We start from the raw sequence: 16,803 nt of genomic DNA on the forward strand, positions 1-16,803 counted from the left end.
TTTCCATTAATAAATACAAGATTACAATTTTTTTTCAGTCTTGATTTGCTTACACACAATAATAGATCTTCTATTGCAAAAGTATAAAATTAAAAGAAAAAAAAAAAGAGCAGAAACCGAAGAAAGGATTGTTACTCGAGGGATTGGACATGAAAGCTGTAGAGCTATCGGCAAACTCAGTGCATCACATCACATTGAGAGCAAAATTGATTTAACAAAGTGTCAAATACAAAGTAAGAAGAGCTTTGCCTAACTCCAAGTCTTCCAATTTTCCATCACATTGATCGCCAAAGACATCTAAAGGGTTTCGAGTCAGCTATTGCACAACTATTTGTCTGGAAAGCATTCGAACTGAAAGAGTTTTACTTACAGCCAATCCTTAGATTGTTTGTTGTAATCAAGTAGGGTGTCATTCCATTTTAGTGAAATTTGCATCAATGGATAGTATCAGTGACTGAGTCACATTTCGTTATATATAGGATACATTGACTTCACTCAACTTTTAGAAATTAATAATTTATATATATATCATAACAATAAAAAGAGATTATATTTAAAAATAAATAAAACCAATTATTTTAACAAAAAAAACAAAATTTTGTTCTCTCCCCGTCTCCCTCCCATTCATTCTCCTCTTCGTCTTTCTCCTTTTTCATTCTTTATGGACAATATATCTCTCTCACCCAAAGCCTATTTACTGATTCAGTTACAACTTTTACATACAGTTGTTATATTCTTCACCTTACTGCCCTATCGTGCCGAATTTCCAGCACGAAATTGGAAATCTTTAAATGAGACACCAACAGAACTTCAAAATCTGACATCAACAACTCAAAAACACTTGCCTACAGCTACCAGATATTTGCAGCAATTAATCAAAACCAGTGCAACTATTTCTTTTCTGGGTTTTGTGGGTGATGGGTTTGATTTGATTCATGTATCTTTGGAGTATGATCCCATATAAAACATGATGGGAAAGTTTCTTTTCATTTTGCTTACAGGCTACACTTGGAGTGGGCAAGTTTTGTTTGCCAGGTTTTCAGTTGTAGTGTTCCACTACAGCAAGTGGATAGTTTGTAAAGTTTTATTGATGAAATGAATTTTTCTTTTTTTTTTTTTTAGAAAAACCAATACTAGTAAAGCAGCACCAAATTCTATACAAAAGCAGTTTCACTAAAGAGCAAAAACTAAACAGAAAAATAATAAGGACATCTACCACAAGTTTCTTTCTAGGCAAACTTTTTAATCAAACAAGTTGGTTTGCTAAGGAAGACTATTTGATTTAATTTAAATAATTTCATTATTTTTTTAAGGTAATTCAATGAAGTGTAAGTTTGTTCATCTTAAAAAAAATTAAACTTAATTTGAAATTTTCCAAAATAAAAAATCTTGTAGGGCTTTTTATTGAAGAAGTATTAAGTATAACATTTTTTACGTATAGGGGATGGAAAATGGGAGAAGAAGAGAAGGAGAATGGGTGAGAGGGAATTGGAGAGAGACAAAATTTGTTTTCATTTTTCAAAGAAAATTGATTATATTTATTTTCAAGTCGTTAAAAGTTTTAAATTTATTTTTTGATAAAGTGACACTATCTCATGACTTGACGGTGTATAAAAATTATACACTATTAATACATCAAATATAATTTTATAAAAAATTAATATTTTTTTTATATTGAAACCATTAAAATTAGTTAAGAAATTGAAAACGAGAATAAAAAAAATAAATTTCAACTGAACTTAACTATATTTAATAGTTTTTTTACTAAGAGTGTAAGTTCAACTTCTAAGTTTAAAGAATTTTTTGACATGTATTTTTTAGTAATTTTTAATTTTAAAAAATAGTTTATTGTATCGTATTCATCTATTTGAACTATTTTATTTTTTAAAGGTTTTGGTTAGCAAAGGGAAAAGTTGGAGAAACAAAATGATGTAGCATCACTAATGAAACGATTATGAGCTAATTTTCATTACGGATAAATTGTAAAATAAATATTTTTATTTGAAAATTGTATTATATTTTGGTGTATTTGTTTCTATATTTAATTTTTTCAATAGGACATTAAAAGTATTATAAATAAAAAAATACTACTATTATTGACCCCACTCATACAAGTTACTGACTCGATAATGGGAACTATGGGTGATGAGATTTTGCTACAATCGTATGGATTCTTATTGAGCTAATTGAATCCCCAGTGGACAACTAAAATATAGCAGCTGAATACTTTGAGGCGCTAAACACTGCCCGTTATTATTATGATTTTCTTTTCTTTTTTGAAGATTATAAAATGGATAGGCTTATCCAGGTCTATCCACGTGGCACCAGCCAAATGGGACTCCATATCTCTCTCAAGAAAACCCAGTTCGCCACGTGTCCAGTTGAGATCCACGCAGAAGATCAAAAACCCAAACATCCCCATTGCCAGTTGAACCAAAACCTGCAAGAAAAATAGTCAGGAACCAAAACCAAGGCAATGGCTTCTGTTGCAACCTTAGCTGCTGTTCAACCCACGACCATCAAGGGCCTTGGTGGAAGCTCCCTCAGTGGAACCAAGCTCTTTGTCAAGCCAAGTCGCCAGAGTTTCAAACCCAAAAACTACAGGTAACCTGATTTGTGTTGCCTGGAAATAAATCCTTATGCTTTGAGCCCGATTTATACATATATAATATTGTTTAAATATTTGGCTCTTTGATTATGAGGGTGGCTAATCTTTATAGTTCTTTCTTGAATGTCTTTTTTGGTATTTGATAGGGCTGGTGCTGTGGTAGCAAAGTATGGTGATAAGAGCGTGTACTTTGATTTGGAGGATTTGGGCAACACAACAGGGCAATGGGACTTGTATGGATCTGATGCCCCTTCACCATACAACTCTCTCCAGGTTTGAACCTTATTTCTCATTTTGACGAATTTGATAGTTGGGGAAGGATTTACAGACTACTTTTACACTGGTTGATGCCTTATGATATAGTATATGATATACTAGCTCATTCATGTTAATGGAAACCTCTATCCAAAAAACACTTATGGTCAAGATTGACTTTTGCAATCAAACTTGATGCTGAATGGAACCTGCTTTCATTGAGAGTCGAATTCGAGACCTTCCCTCTTACTAAATGGGTGCTCTAACCAACTGAGCTAGGTTTTACAACTAAATCTTCAAAGCAAAGTAAAATCATGAAGGATGTAGAATACTGAAATTTCTTGACCCCATTCCAAGATTTATGAATCTAAGACAGTGACAATATCCTGGACAATGGTCATTGCTATTATTCTGGTAACATATAGAGGTAGCAACGTTAACTGTTGTTAGTTTAGTTTAATTACTAACGGTCATCTCAAACATGGGAAGAGTCAGGCATACAGCTACCCATGTCTCCAGCAATTGGTCAAGAATGATTTAAGTCCTGTCAAATTCACCTTAATTATTTGCAATAATTCCTGATAAGCAAGTAGGAGAATGTTTAAGATTCACTAACATTGCGCACAAGCGTTTGGAATTGCAGAGCAAGTTCTTTGAGACATTTGCAGCTCCATTCACCAAGAGAGGATTGTTGCTCAAGTTCCTGATCTTGGGAGGTGCTTCCCTCCTTCTGTTTGTCAGTGCCACTGCTCCTGATGACCTTCTACCAATCAAGAAGGGCCCACAACTTCCACCAAAGCCTGGGCCACGTGGCAAGATCTAATTTAGTATAACTCTTATAAGCTTCTCATTGTATGTATCTTCTTTTAGTTTTGAGAAATGTAATGCTACAAAGCACCTTTGTTAACTTTCAATCCAGTGACATTTGTTTCATGTGCTTAATTGATGCATTACTTTTAGTTCCAATCTGTGGTGTTTGATAGTGATCCCGTCATGTCTGATAACAAATCAGTATTGCCAATCAAGAATTGAAAATGTCTACCGCCGATTGCCACTGTTAAGAAAACCTTGAACCTTCTTCTGGTAAGAAGGCTGCTCAGCGTTGCTTTCATCTGCCCTTTACTTCTCTTCAGCAGGGGAGTCATAACTAATAAAAGCCTCATTCTCTGGAAAGATGCTGAATTCGTGTGATTATATCACAAGTCATATCTACTACCAAGTGATTGATCCACCGTATGAAAATGTAGGATAGCGACAGCTTAATAACGACGGGACAATTCTACAATCAATGGGGATAAATAGCTATTGGGTGTGATAGCATTTGAGAAACACGGATTCTGAAGATAAAGTCATAAATCATTTGTTGTTCAGTGGCTATCAAACTACAACCCCTTTATTGGTTTTCAAAGATAGCATATATAAATGCTTTAAATTCCACAGCTTTAGTTATCTTCCCTATTTACAAAAGGAAGGAATAGAATAATAAAGCAGCCCACAAGTCAGAGTAATCCATCCTAGGTGTGAAAAATTATATGTGAAGGTCAGGCTTTCTCACTCTTTATATTCCTTAATCTATCACACTCTCTCTATCTTTCTATCGCTCTAACAGCTTTCAGTTGTTCTATTATTTTCCCTTAATCTTCTCCGCTATTGTTGTCTTTAATGGCGTGCCGTTGGGCTTCTTAATCCACCCAAGCTCTCAAGATAGGAAACCTTCTTGTTAGTCACTACGCTTAGTTTCTGCATATGCTTTGCGTCTCCCTCTTTGGATAACTCGTCTGTCGAGTCTTTGTTAGCCTCAGAGTCATTTTGATCTAGACTCCAGGTAAGTAAATCTGAGAGGGTCATGGAGTTGGGCGTATCCGCATCATATTTTGGGTTTGGAAGCACCAAAATAGGTTGGCTGTCTTCCGTTAAAGGGTTCCTTTTGCATGATGCTTGACTGGGATTTTGGGCAACAAAATCAGCGTGGAGGACGTCTTCAATCCTAGACAAGACCGTAAAGGCCAAGCTTTCCAGTATTCTTGAGTAGCTCTCTAGGACAGCCTGCCCTACATCCTGTGATGCCAACAAAAATCCATAAAATAAGTTTCCAAGGCATAGGTGATATTCTCATGGATCAAGCAGCCTTTACCATGAGAAGGACCAAGAGAGGTTTGACATTCTCAGGCTATGCTTACATTCAAAGGAAAACTTGAGCTATCATTGTGATAGGACACTAAGAAAAAGCAATAGTAGATAGTAACGATGCATTGCCTCAGAGGATCATGCCAATGTTTTATAAAAAATTTCTATGTATCAGCAAAATCAAGTACCCGGTTGTATTGGATTTTGCTGATGTCTAGTGAAGATTGAGGAATTCCTGGGAACCGTTGTTTGATAATGAGTAAGATGGTCTCAGCTCTCTCCTCAAAGAGTTCTCTTTTCTCCAAGCTAACAGCGGAACCCCAAGCTGATTTTCCGTCCTTTTGGTTCATTTTCCTCTTCCATATTATTATAGATGCCTCAATTCTATTCTTGAGGTCTACAATCTTGTGCTCTGATGATAAGTCCATAGTGGAGAGAAATTGATCAGGATCAAAGAATTCAACTGTGATACTCCTATAGATTGAATCACCAAGACTAGCTCTCCCATTCTAAAAAAAATAAACAACAAAAGGTAAAGAAGAGCAAGGGATTTGTGAAACTAGATTGCATGCAACATTTTAGATATTTGGAATTTTCCTTCTTTACCTTGGGGAGGGACTCGATATAGTTTTCAGGGACCTCCATCTCTGACAGAACTTGGGCATTAATTGCCATTGCTGCTTTAAGCACTTGAGACACGCAATCCTTTTGGTACTGCAGATTTTTTCTTGATGCATCTGACAAACCATCTTGGGGAACTTTTACAGTAGGCAGCCACCATTTGTCATCTTTCCTCTTGTTGTTTCCTTTTTCTGAGTCTGGGGCATCTCTTGACAAATAATAGAATTCATTTTGGTCCTTGAAGTTATCTAGACAGTCCTGAGCATTGTAAGTTTAGCATCATTAAAAGAGGTACTAGTTTGTTGCTTGATTATTATCACCATTGAGCAAATCTATGCTCAAATGAACTAAAAGCATATATAAGTCTATGTCCTTACAGTAAGCAATGTGTCAATTTTCCGCAAGGCAGGAATGTTCATATGAAGATCTGCCCGTTGCTTTGTGACCATTATCTGATAATCAAGAAATAAAGATTCTAAGTTACACTTGATCCCTGGAGAAAATGCATGTATGCATTTAGATATAGTCGTATAATTGCTCAGATACAGTCAGAAAGAGGCGGAGAGAGAGATACCTCCATGTTTGATCCATCTTTGTTTTTCTGTTGAGATGGAACAAATTCAACAATGTGATCAGTGACAGATAAGAGCCAATCTATTTCTTTTCTCCACCTTCCTTTCCTTTCAGCTGACATAGGCTCTAGGCGTGATTGTTCACCAAAGACAGAAGCTGAAAGCCATTGATGTATAACGAGAAACAGAATCAAGAGAAATTGATAAATATAGGAGAGCATATATACTGATAAGACCAAAGTATTGTTATTTCCTATTGATTAGGCAAAAGCCGTTCCCAATTTATTGCTGTATCATAAAGCAGAGAGAAAAAACAGGAAAGGAGAAAATACCAGCAAGGTTTGTAATGGCATTTGACAATGCTAAAGCTGACGAAACTCCCTTCCCTCCACCTGACATGTCCTCACCTAAGAGTAATTTAGCAAACTTTTCCTTCATCTGCTCCATATCTGAATCAAAATCATGGCATATTTTTCATAACCAACAGTCAACAACAAGAAGCCAGCCTTCTCTTTATGTTTTATAATATAGAAAACCAAAATCTCCAACATTAGAAAAATGTTTCTCTAGGGATGTATAATTCTATACCATAAAACTCTCTGCTTAGAGGAATTAATCTATAACATATCATACTGTTTATTTTCTTTCAATCATATCAAAATTTGAAAGATTATTGATGACTCCTAGAATTCAATGGAAATATATAGTATAAAACATTGCAGGCAGTTAAATCCATCCCAAGTCTAAAGAAGTATGAAACTTGCCATTTAATAGCTGCTTTTCTCTGGCTTGGAAGGCAGCAGCCATTTCTTCCTTGCCCATCCTTGACCTGAGACCCCTGTCGCCTCTATTCAATGACTGTAGATCATTTTGAGTTCTTGATCCCTGACTTCTAACTGCCACCTCTTCCCCCATACCTGCCTCTTCTAATCTAGTAGCACTCTCAATACTCAAACTCTTTGCATGTCTTCCTGTGTTCTCATTCATATCCCTGAAATGAAACAACCTAGACCTATAATTTTCTTGTTCTTGTTCAAGAGCCCGAACCATCTTTTAATGTTTCTGGAAAACAACTCGTTGCAAGGAGTCGAGCAATACAAAGAACAAATAACAAAGGGAGAGAAAGGTATTGTTGTTTGTCTTTGTTGTACGAGAGAGGTATGGAAGAGGGAAAGGAGACCAAAAGAAACAAAAAGGAGTCCCCTCTTCCAAAGGATTTTAGACAGAGGTGTGATCTTGGGGAGTTTAGAGAGTTTGACAAAATTTTGGGGTGGTGATTGTTGTGTTGGTTTCTCCATTTTAGTGTATGTAATGGTTGAACGTGGGGTGCATGTTCGAGAAATGAGCTGTGAGTTAAAGGAGAATAATCAATAACAAATTTAGATAATTCTATATGTTGGAGGGTCTAGTTTCATTTATGAAAGCTGTAACAATTGGATGGTTCATTTTCAATTTGAAGGTCAAAGCCTGGCAAAAACAAAGGGGGGGCGGGGGTGCAGATTGCATCATTCTTATATAAAGTAATGAGCACCCTTTCTTTTTCCATCCTTTTATATTAGTAACACCAGAAGGATTTAAACTTGATGGGGCGGCTGATGAAGGAATCAAATGACAAAAGAAAACAAAATCTAATTATATCCCACTTATTAGTTTTGTCTTATAGTATAAGGAAAGATTAAATTTTATTTATCCTGTTTTTTTGTAAATTAAACTGACTAAACTATCAAAGCCTAACCAAGTTAAACCTCCCACCTATGAGTTCTTTGTCAACAAACATGACCTGTACAGACAAGCACAACAAGCTATGCTGGTTAGGACTTGACTTGCAGACTGTAGTTGCCTCCAAAATGATCTCACTCCCTCATCCAAGTATTCTCTTGTAAAGGTCCTAAATCTCATTACATATCAGAGGTTTTTCCCTGCTTGTAATTGAATCTTTATTTATTTATTAATGAAGAGATAAACATTTAGTTCATCTAATAATATATAGGATCTATATATTAATAGTGTATCAAATATAAATTCAATTTATAATATTAGTGGCAGATAATCATGAACTAAAATAAATAAATAAATAAATTAAATCTACACATAATCTAAATGAAAATAAAGATGTATATGATTTGGCAATATGCAATTATTGATTTTATTTTTCCTAAAATAATTAGGCCATGAAGCTCCGTGGGGCTTAAAGAATGGCTGGAGCCTAGGATGGAGTAGAACCTTTATTCCCTGTATGGAAGCACACGAAAATTCATTGACTTATAATTAATATTTTTAATAAAATCTTATGTATATCAAATATATATATATATATATATAAATATGAGTAGTAAGAATATAACAGTAACCTGCTATGTTTTAACAATAATATATAACTGGTCAAGTATATAGTTAAAATATAACTAAATAATTTAAAACTTAAATATATATAACATCATCGAAGATTTCTTTTCCATTTTTTTTCACAGCTCTTTATGTTATTATTTTTTTAAGATTATACAAAATTGTACTAAAGTCAAGATAGGATGAACTTGAACATGAAATTTAAAAAGGATTTATATTTAATGCACTAAGCTCATCAAATATTGCCACCTCATTAATGAGGTAAAATTAAAAAATTTTAAAGATTTAAACTTAAATATTAAAAAATTGTTAATAATTAATTAAATAAAAAATTTTCTTTTTTTCTCTCTCCTACTCCCCCATAATGTTATTTTATTGTTTTATATTTTTATCTCTCTCTAACTCCATCTTCTTCTCCCCTTGCTCTTCTATTAAAATTACAAATAAAATATTTCACTTTTTCCCTAACCTCTTTCACTTTTTTTCTAGTTTTTCCATACACATCCAAACTAAAATCTTATTGAATTCTTAAGAAAGGGTGCTGCTGAAACCCTAAGAGAGAGAGTACAAAATTTGATGTGTAGATTTTTTTTTATAGAGAAAAAGAGAGAAAAAAAAAAGATTGCTGTAAGATGGGGTGTAAGATGGGATGGGCAATTGGCTGATTTGACCATAAAAAATCTTTCTTTAAATTGTGACTATGGGATAATATTAGTGTTCAAAAAAGTTTTAAAAAAATTTGGTCATAACTTCTGTTAGAATTTTAATTTGATATTAAATTGATCCTAGTTAATTACTTTTACCATTTTTATTAGTTATTACATTATAACCCTAAATCAAATTAAAAGTAAAACCTTAATTTATTTATTTAAAAAAAATTGATTATCGCATTATAACCCTAAATCAATTGTAAAAGTCACTTAAAAATGTAAAAATTATCTTGAAGTCTCTTTGTACAATTTTGGAAACTTAGTTTTAATGCTAAAAGAAGAATGGGGAAGAAGATAATGAAGTTAGGATAAAAAAAAAAGAGAACAATTGATTGTCACATTATAACCCTAAATTAATTGTAAAAATCACACAAAAATGTAAAAATTATCTTGAAATCTCTTGAAGTTGATCAATTTTGCAAGCTTAATTTTAATGCTAGAAGAAGAAGGGGTGAAGAAGATAATCATGTAACGATAAAAAAGAAGAGAACAATCAAAGAACATTGTGAGGGAGTTAGAGAGAGAATTTTTTTATTTTTTATTTAAGTAATTATTAAAAACTTTTTAATATTTAAGTTTAAGTATGTAAAATTTTTAATTTTACCTCATTAATGAAGTAACAACATTTGGTTAATTGACCGTGTATAGAAACTTACACATTGTCAGCTTACCAAATGTTGTCACCTTATTAATCTAATAAAATTAAAAAATTTTAAGAACTTAAACTTTAATATTAAAAAGTTGTTAATAATTAATTAAATAAAAAACAAAAAAATCTCTTTTTCTCTCTCCAACTCCCCCATAATGTTATTTTATTGTTTTGCTTTTTTTTGTCTCTCTCTAACTCTATCTTTTTCATCCGTTCTTCTGCTATTAAATTACAAATTAAAATATTTCACTTTATCTGAAACCTCTTTTACATTTTTTTTTGGTTCTTTCATATGTATCCAAACTAAAATCTTATTGAATTCTTAAAAAAAGTGTGTTGTTGAAACCGTAAGAAAGAGAGAGTAAAAATTTGATGTTGAGATTTTCTTTTTGTTGAGAAAAAGAGAGAGAGAGAAAAAAACTGTTGTCAGATGAGGTGGGCAATTGGCTGATTTGACCACCAATTGTAATAAAAAATTTTTTCTTAAATTGTAACTGTGGGATGGTATTAGTGTTACAAAAATTTTGAAAAAAATTTTGTCATAACTTCTGTTTGAATTTTAATTTGGTATTAAATTGATCCTAGGTAATTACTTGTACCATTTTTATTAGTTATCACATTATAACCTTAAATCAAATTAAAAGTAAAACCTTAATTTAATTATTTGAAAAAAAAATTGATTATCACATTATAACCTAAATAATTGTCAAAATCACTTAAAAATGTAAAACTTATCTTGAAGTTTCTTTGAACAATTTTGGAAACTTAGTTTTAATGCTAGAAGAAGAATGGGGAAGAAGATAATCAAGTTGGGATAAAAAAGAAGAGAGCAATTGATTATCACTTCATAACCCTAAATCAATTGTAAAAATCACATAAAAATATAAAATTTATCTTGAAATCTCTTGAAGTTGAACAATTTTGCAAACTTAATTTTAATGTTAGAAGAAGAAGAAGGGGAGAAGAAGATAATCAAGTAAAGATAAAAAAGAAAAGAACAATCGAAGAACGTTGTGAGCGAGTTAGAGAGAGAAATTTTTTTTGTTTTTTATTTAATTAATTATTAAAAACTTTTTAATATTTAAGTTTAAGTACTTAAGATTTTTAGTTTTACCTCATTAATAAGGTGGCAACATTTGGTAAGTTGATAGTGTAAAGAAATCCATACAATGTTAGTGCATCAAATATTAATTCTTTAAAAATTTGAAAAGCTCCTTTAAGCATAGAAAATCTATTTAACACTGACCAATATATGCATGTTGAGAGAGTCCCAATAAGTGACGAGGTCTATCCCTGTGGATTTCAATTTCAAAATTATATAGATTCTTCCCCAAAATCTTTCATGTCCAATTACCTAGACAATAACTTCTTAGTCTTTTGTAGCATCCCCAAATTACTACTTGCAAGCAAATTCTATAAACATACAAAATAAGAGAAATAAACTTGTTCCAATTGGTCTTTGAGATATGTCATTTGTCTACCTTGTTCTCAACAAAATCACAAGAAGTGATTACTTCCGTAAATTGAAGATGCCATTAATGAGAAGCTTGTTTGAGTTCTTAAATAGATGTTTTGCGTATACACATCATCCCCTTAAAAACATCCATCTGGTGTAGTTCTAAATTATAATGAGTTACTGATGCTATAATTATTCTCAAAACATCCTTAAAGGACACATGAAAAAGGTTTTATTGTAATCAATACTTTCTCTCTATGTAGTAGTCGTACCTTGCCTTTTCTTTTTTACAACAACTCTATTAAACTCTCCATAATGAACTTTTACTGTAAAACAAGACTAGAGATTCCTACAAACATGAAAACCAATAATGAGATAAGTACTAGTATTCAATGTTATTATCATTATTATCTTTATGCACACTACAACACTTCTAAGATATGTTATTAAAAACATTCTAGTTGACACTTTTACTTGGTTTACAATATTTTATAAAATTTGACTAAATTATACAAATTCGACAACAATATATATAATAAAAATAAAATAAATAAATATATAAACGAAAACAAAGAGGGGGATCCATGAGAAAATTCAATTAATGAGAAAGTCAATTAAAAAAAATCAATCAATCAGTTAAAATTCTATAAAAAGTTAGTTAAGCCAATTAATTGAATTTTTTGATCGATTTAACCTACTTAATCAATTTACTTGCCCCTACATACTAGTATGATTAATATCATAAAATATAAGAAAATATTGGTGCAAAATGAAATTTTTGTTTCAAATAAATGTGAATATCCATTGTATTTGATCATATCTAATGTATCTCCTCATATTTAATGTACCTCATCATATCCAACATACATTTTTATGTAAGTACATCCCTATCTAGTAGATACATTTAGTATATATACATTCCTATCTATTAAGTTCATTCTCTCTATTTATACAAATTCATTCCCCGCCCATCTGTGTAAGCCAATAAATATAGAGGCGTTATAGTTGATGGTAGATACGCTTGAAAAAAAAAAAGAAAATAGAAGATTTTCTTACCTTCTTACCATTTCTCTCTAATATTGTTCTTTCAAAATTATATTTAAAAATACGTTACCAGTATGACCCTCTAAGCTTTTAGTTTTGATAATGTTCAGTTTTCATCATGATCTCAAAGTTAAAAAGCTACATTCTTTCAAGTAATTTTCCTTTTAAATTCAATTGTTGCTTTATTTCTTTACTCATACTTTCAATTTATAATTAGTCAATTTCTTATTTTTAATTTTATTATTAGTCGATTTTTATTTTTGCTTGTTGATAACCTTATTTTATTTTTATCTATTTTAATAGTTTTCACCATGTCAAATTTTATAAAGCTTGAATTTGTGGCCATTGATATTACTAGTGAGAATTATCTATCTTAGATTCTTGATGTTGAAGTTCATTTAGATACTAAGGGCTTTGGAAATGCAATCAAAAATGAAAATGAAACGTCCAATTAGGATAAGGCAAAAGTAATGATTTTCCTTCATCACCATCTTAATGAAGGATTAAAAACTGAGTATCTCACAATAAAAAATCATATTGATCTTTGGAAAAGTCTAAAAGATAGATATGATCTAATTTTTCTAAAAGCGTGTTATGATTGCAAGATTTTAAATTCGAAAGCGAGTGTAACTCAGTAATATTTAGTGTTAGTTCTTAGTTAAAATTGTGTGGAGAAAATATTACTGATGAAGATATGTTAGAAAAAACATTTTCTACTTTCACACCTCTGATGTGCTTTTGCAACAGCAATACCATGAAACAAGCTTTAAGAAATATTTTGAACTAATTTCATGTCTTCTTGTGGCTAAGTAAAATAACGAGCTCCTTATGAAAAGTCATGAATCTCAGTTAACTGGTTTTGCTCCATTCCTTGAATGGAATACAACATCCTTTTATAATTATAGTTGTGGTCGTGGTCATAATTGTAATCATGGATGTGGATGTGAAAAAGGTCGCCATAATTATTATAAACATAGTAATCCTAATAATCACTATTTTAACAGCATGAATGCCTTTAACCATCAGTAGTAGATGAATAGTGGGGAGATACAAGAAAAGGACAAAAATAGATGAAATAAAAAAATATAGATACCGTTTGTCATTGATGTGGCATGAAAGGTCATTGGTTCCGTACTTGTCGTATATTGAAAGATCTTGTTAAACTTTATCAAGCATTATTGAAAGATAAAGGAAAAAATATCAAAATAAACTTTGTTGAAAAATGATGTTAACCATGGCCAAGTTGATGTGACACATCTAGATGTTGTTGATTTTTTTATCTTCCTTGGAAGATGAATTGATCATTTGATTGGTGATGGAAATGTCCTATAATGAAATTTATTAATTAGTTTGTTAATATGTTTTAATATTACTCTATTAGGAAAATGTATTTCTTTATGTTCTCATTACATGTAAATGATATATTTATGTATTAAATTTTATATATAATGTTCTTTTATGTTAACTTGCAAATTTCTTATTATATATCTTACTTTATTGAAGAAAATATGGATATTCCTCTCATTAAATGTAAGATCAATGATGAAGATATATGTCTAATAGACAGTGCTACAATACATACTATTTTTAAAGACAAGAAATATTTTTTTCATTTAAAATTGGAAGAAGTCAATATTAATATAATATATGATAGTAGAAGATTAATCAAAAGGCTCTAGAAGAGTCAATATTTTACTACCCAAAGGAACAAGAGTTATAATCAAGGAAGCATTATTTTCTATTAAGTTTCAAAAAAATTTGTTAAGTTTTAAAGATATTTGTTTGAATGGATATCATATTGAATCATAGAATGAAAGAGATATTGAATATCTTCACTCCGCATTATATTTATCATTTCGGGTAAGAAGTGTATATTAGAAAAATTGTGACATATTCTTGGTTGCCATGCTAACCAAAATCGTGATTGAGATTGTTATAAACAGTAGCAATTTCAGCTACATTTTGGTGGCTTTTCCATCACCATCAATTGTTGATCATCAACTTTTCTTGGAACATTTCTAATGTATATTGATTCCTTAAATTTCCAGCATTTTATAAGGCCTTTAAACTTCAATTTTTATGGCTTAAAATGGGCCCATACCATGATTAGACAAAATCCGATTCTGCCATTGAAATTGCACCATAATATAATGAAATTTGATTTTTTTGCTAAATTAATTTATGCATCCAATGCACTTGTTAATCTACAATATTTTGACATTAAAATCAGATTAATATTATGATAAATAAGATTTAAAATTTACAATTAAAATATGTCTAGAAATCAAAATAACTAAAAAAATTGTAAAACTTTAAAACTTACTACTTTCTGTTAAACAAAAACCGAACAACTCAAATTCCTTTTCAACAAGGCATTAACAACAATTGGACATAAAGTATGTTAAAATTGAACCAAAGGAAGGCTTCAATACCACTGTTGGATTTATGTATGGATGACATGATCAAAATATGCATAGTTGAAAAAGAATTAAAATTTTGTTACACAATCAAAACATGCCTCTTTCCATGGATCACCTTAGTGATATTTAATACATAAAAGCATAAAATTAATTAAAATTCAGAAATTTAGCTTGTCAAGAGAACTTGTAATCAAATCGCTCTTTTTTGGTGTCGAAAAACTGTGAACCCTTTCAAACTTGAAAGAATCCTAGCCAACCAATCACTTGGCCTCCAATGTTACACACACGATTGCAACAGAACCTTCTTCTCTTTAGCTACTCCTTATACAAAATCCTAGATCCTACAGGATGAGCATTAGCATCAGCATTACTTAATTAATAGATCCATCACCACTTTAAATCAAACACTTGAAGCTCCATTACTTGACTGTCTTTTAACCAAACGCTCAAGTGAAAGGTGAAGCCCAAAGAAAAGAGGAAAGGATAAGACACAGTTACAAAATTTTTTATATTTTTTTCCTGTACGAAAGCTTGAGATTTGATCTCAAACATTATATAAATGGAAAAATGCTTGCCCTAGAAAAAAAAATGCTTAAATGGTCTACAAACCCAGATTTCTCACCGGATAATTGATCAGTGCCGATCAATTTCTGACTCAAGGTAGGACCCTTGGTTTCGTTGGGTTTTAGGTATGGTTTTTCTTTAGTCAAAAACAAAATTTGAAACCAACGTTAAATCATGCTTCCATTTGCTACACTTGATGGTGTTAGAATGGACAAAAATATGGAGCTGTATCGCACGTGCTCCGGGATGCATTAAAGCTGGTTCTTTTTCCATGACCAGGCTTAAGACAAGTAGGCATGTTGGTGATTGAGTTTTAGCGGGTTTTTAAGACACCCTAGACCTCATTCATCAGAATTCATCATTCAACCGAAGTTAAGGTCATCCTCTTGGATCATCGTGATCCATATTCTCATTTATGTTGAACTTATTTTCAAATTGAAAATCTCAGGCTCTAGCTATTGGGAGTACTATTTCTCATCTTTTAATCCAAAGTCTCGAGTCTGAACATTTAGAAAGGTCCCCTAAGGTACTGTCTGCATTCACTTTGGTTGGAATAAACGTTTATGCGCAAATATAGAATAAAAGAAGGGATAGAGAAACTAAAAGCTTATCTATAGACTATAGTGATTATAAATTCAAAGCTCACCATGCTCAAATTAACCAAACCAATCTGAAACGTTTTTAAATCCAATGATTGAGTGGCATTTAGCTTGAATAGTTGAATGCGTGATCCTACAATTCGGGTTACGAGATTTCAGTTTTCTTATTTGAGTAAAGCATAAAGAAAAAAAAAAGCAGAAATCGAAACTGAAAATATCTTGAGAAAACAAAGAATATCTTCATACATTCTTGTGTTGCAAACCAATTTAGACAGGCTCAAAACCAATTGGGGTTTTTTTTTTTTTTGCTTCGCTTTTATTGGGTGCAACACCAAGTTTATGATCAAAATTTTCTGTGATCCAAGTTTTTTTTTTTATTATGTTTGGGCTTCAACTACGGGTCACTAGATCGAGCTGATCATTCAATACACTTGCGGTCCAATTTAAATAGGCAGAGTTGGAGCCTCACAATATCGAACCCAAATCATTTAAGCAAACCTAAACTCAATCCCATTTCCGGGGTATCTTCACAATACATCAGAATTGCTTATCTATTCTATTGAAGAGAGAATCCACATGTACCCAAAGTAAAAAGCTTTTAAAACGTAAATTGGAAAGATTCAGTCATGAGCATTTCCCTGAATGGATCCAGTTAAGAAAACTAGCAAGCCTTATTAGTGACCCTCTCTTCTTCAATCTAATAACATAAAAATAAGTACAGTGATGACTCTCACTCACACAAAACATACACATTAAGACCAACACAGATTTATAGAGACAGAATGCATGTAGTCTACTAGAGAAAGGAAAAGCCACCTGGTAGAATGCATCC

At 31.7% G+C, this 16,803-nt stretch overlaps 2 protein-coding genes across 2 annotated transcripts; one reads left to right on the forward strand and one right to left on the reverse strand.

Moving 5' to 3' along the window:
* The first annotated feature begins 2,415 nt into the window (after positions 1–2,415).
* PSAH2 (photosystem I subunit H2) lies at positions 2,416–3,805 on the forward strand. The gene is made up of 3 exons (XM_021442960.1): positions 2,416–2,604; positions 2,755–2,881; positions 3,507–3,805. The coding sequence occupies exons 1-3, from the start codon at positions 2,477–2,479 to the stop codon at positions 3,684–3,686; spliced, it is 435 nt and encodes a 144-aa protein (XP_021298635.1). The 5' UTR covers positions 2,416–2,476; the 3' UTR covers positions 3,687–3,805.
* A 406-nt stretch (positions 3,806–4,211) lies between these two features.
* On the reverse strand, positions 4,212–7,478 carry ROPGEF12 (RHO guanyl-nucleotide exchange factor 12). Its single transcript, XM_021442958.2, has 7 exons — positions 6,948–7,478; positions 6,516–6,632; positions 6,186–6,340; positions 5,989–6,063; positions 5,597–5,869; positions 5,179–5,499; positions 4,212–4,921 (listed from the first exon to the last, which is right to left on the reverse strand). The coding sequence occupies exons 1-7, from the start codon at positions 7,231–7,233 to the stop codon at positions 4,523–4,525; spliced, it is 1,626 nt and encodes a 541-aa protein (XP_021298633.1). The 5' UTR covers positions 7,234–7,478; the 3' UTR covers positions 4,212–4,522.
* Positions 7,479–16,803: the final 9,325 nt, after the last annotated feature.

The sequence above is a fragment of the Theobroma umbraticum genome, unplaced genomic scaffold (assembly GCF_002168275.2).
Source record: "Theobroma umbraticum cultivar Fairchild unplaced genomic scaffold, ASM216827v3 scaffold_34.0, whole genome shotgun sequence".
In the NCBI taxonomy this organism is placed as follows: Eukaryota; Viridiplantae; Streptophyta; class Magnoliopsida; order Malvales; family Malvaceae; genus Theobroma; species Theobroma umbraticum.

Coding starts and splice junctions, on each gene's coding strand:
- PSAH2 (XM_021442960.1), top strand. CDS start 2,477: ATGGCTTCTGTTGCAACCTTAGCTGCTGTTCAACCCACGACCATCAAG. Junction 2,605..2,754: donor TTCAAACCCAAAAACTACAG/GTAACCTGATTT, acceptor GGTATTTGATAG/GGCTGGTGCTGTGGTAGCAA. Junction 2,882..3,506: donor CACCATACAACTCTCTCCAG/GTTTGAACCTTA, acceptor TTGGAATTGCAG/AGCAAGTTCTTTGAGACATT.
- ROPGEF12 (XM_021442958.2), bottom strand. CDS start 7,233: ATGGTTCGGGCTCTTGAACAAGAACAAGAAAATTATAGGTCTAGGTTG. Junction 5,500..5,596: donor ATATCGAGTCCCTCCCCAAG/GTAAAGAAGGAA, acceptor TATTTTTTTTAG/AATGGGAGAGCTAGTCTTGG. Junction 4,922..5,178: donor GCAAAATCCAATACAACCGG/GTACTTGATTTT, acceptor TTGGCATCACAG/GATGTAGGGCAGGCTGTCCT.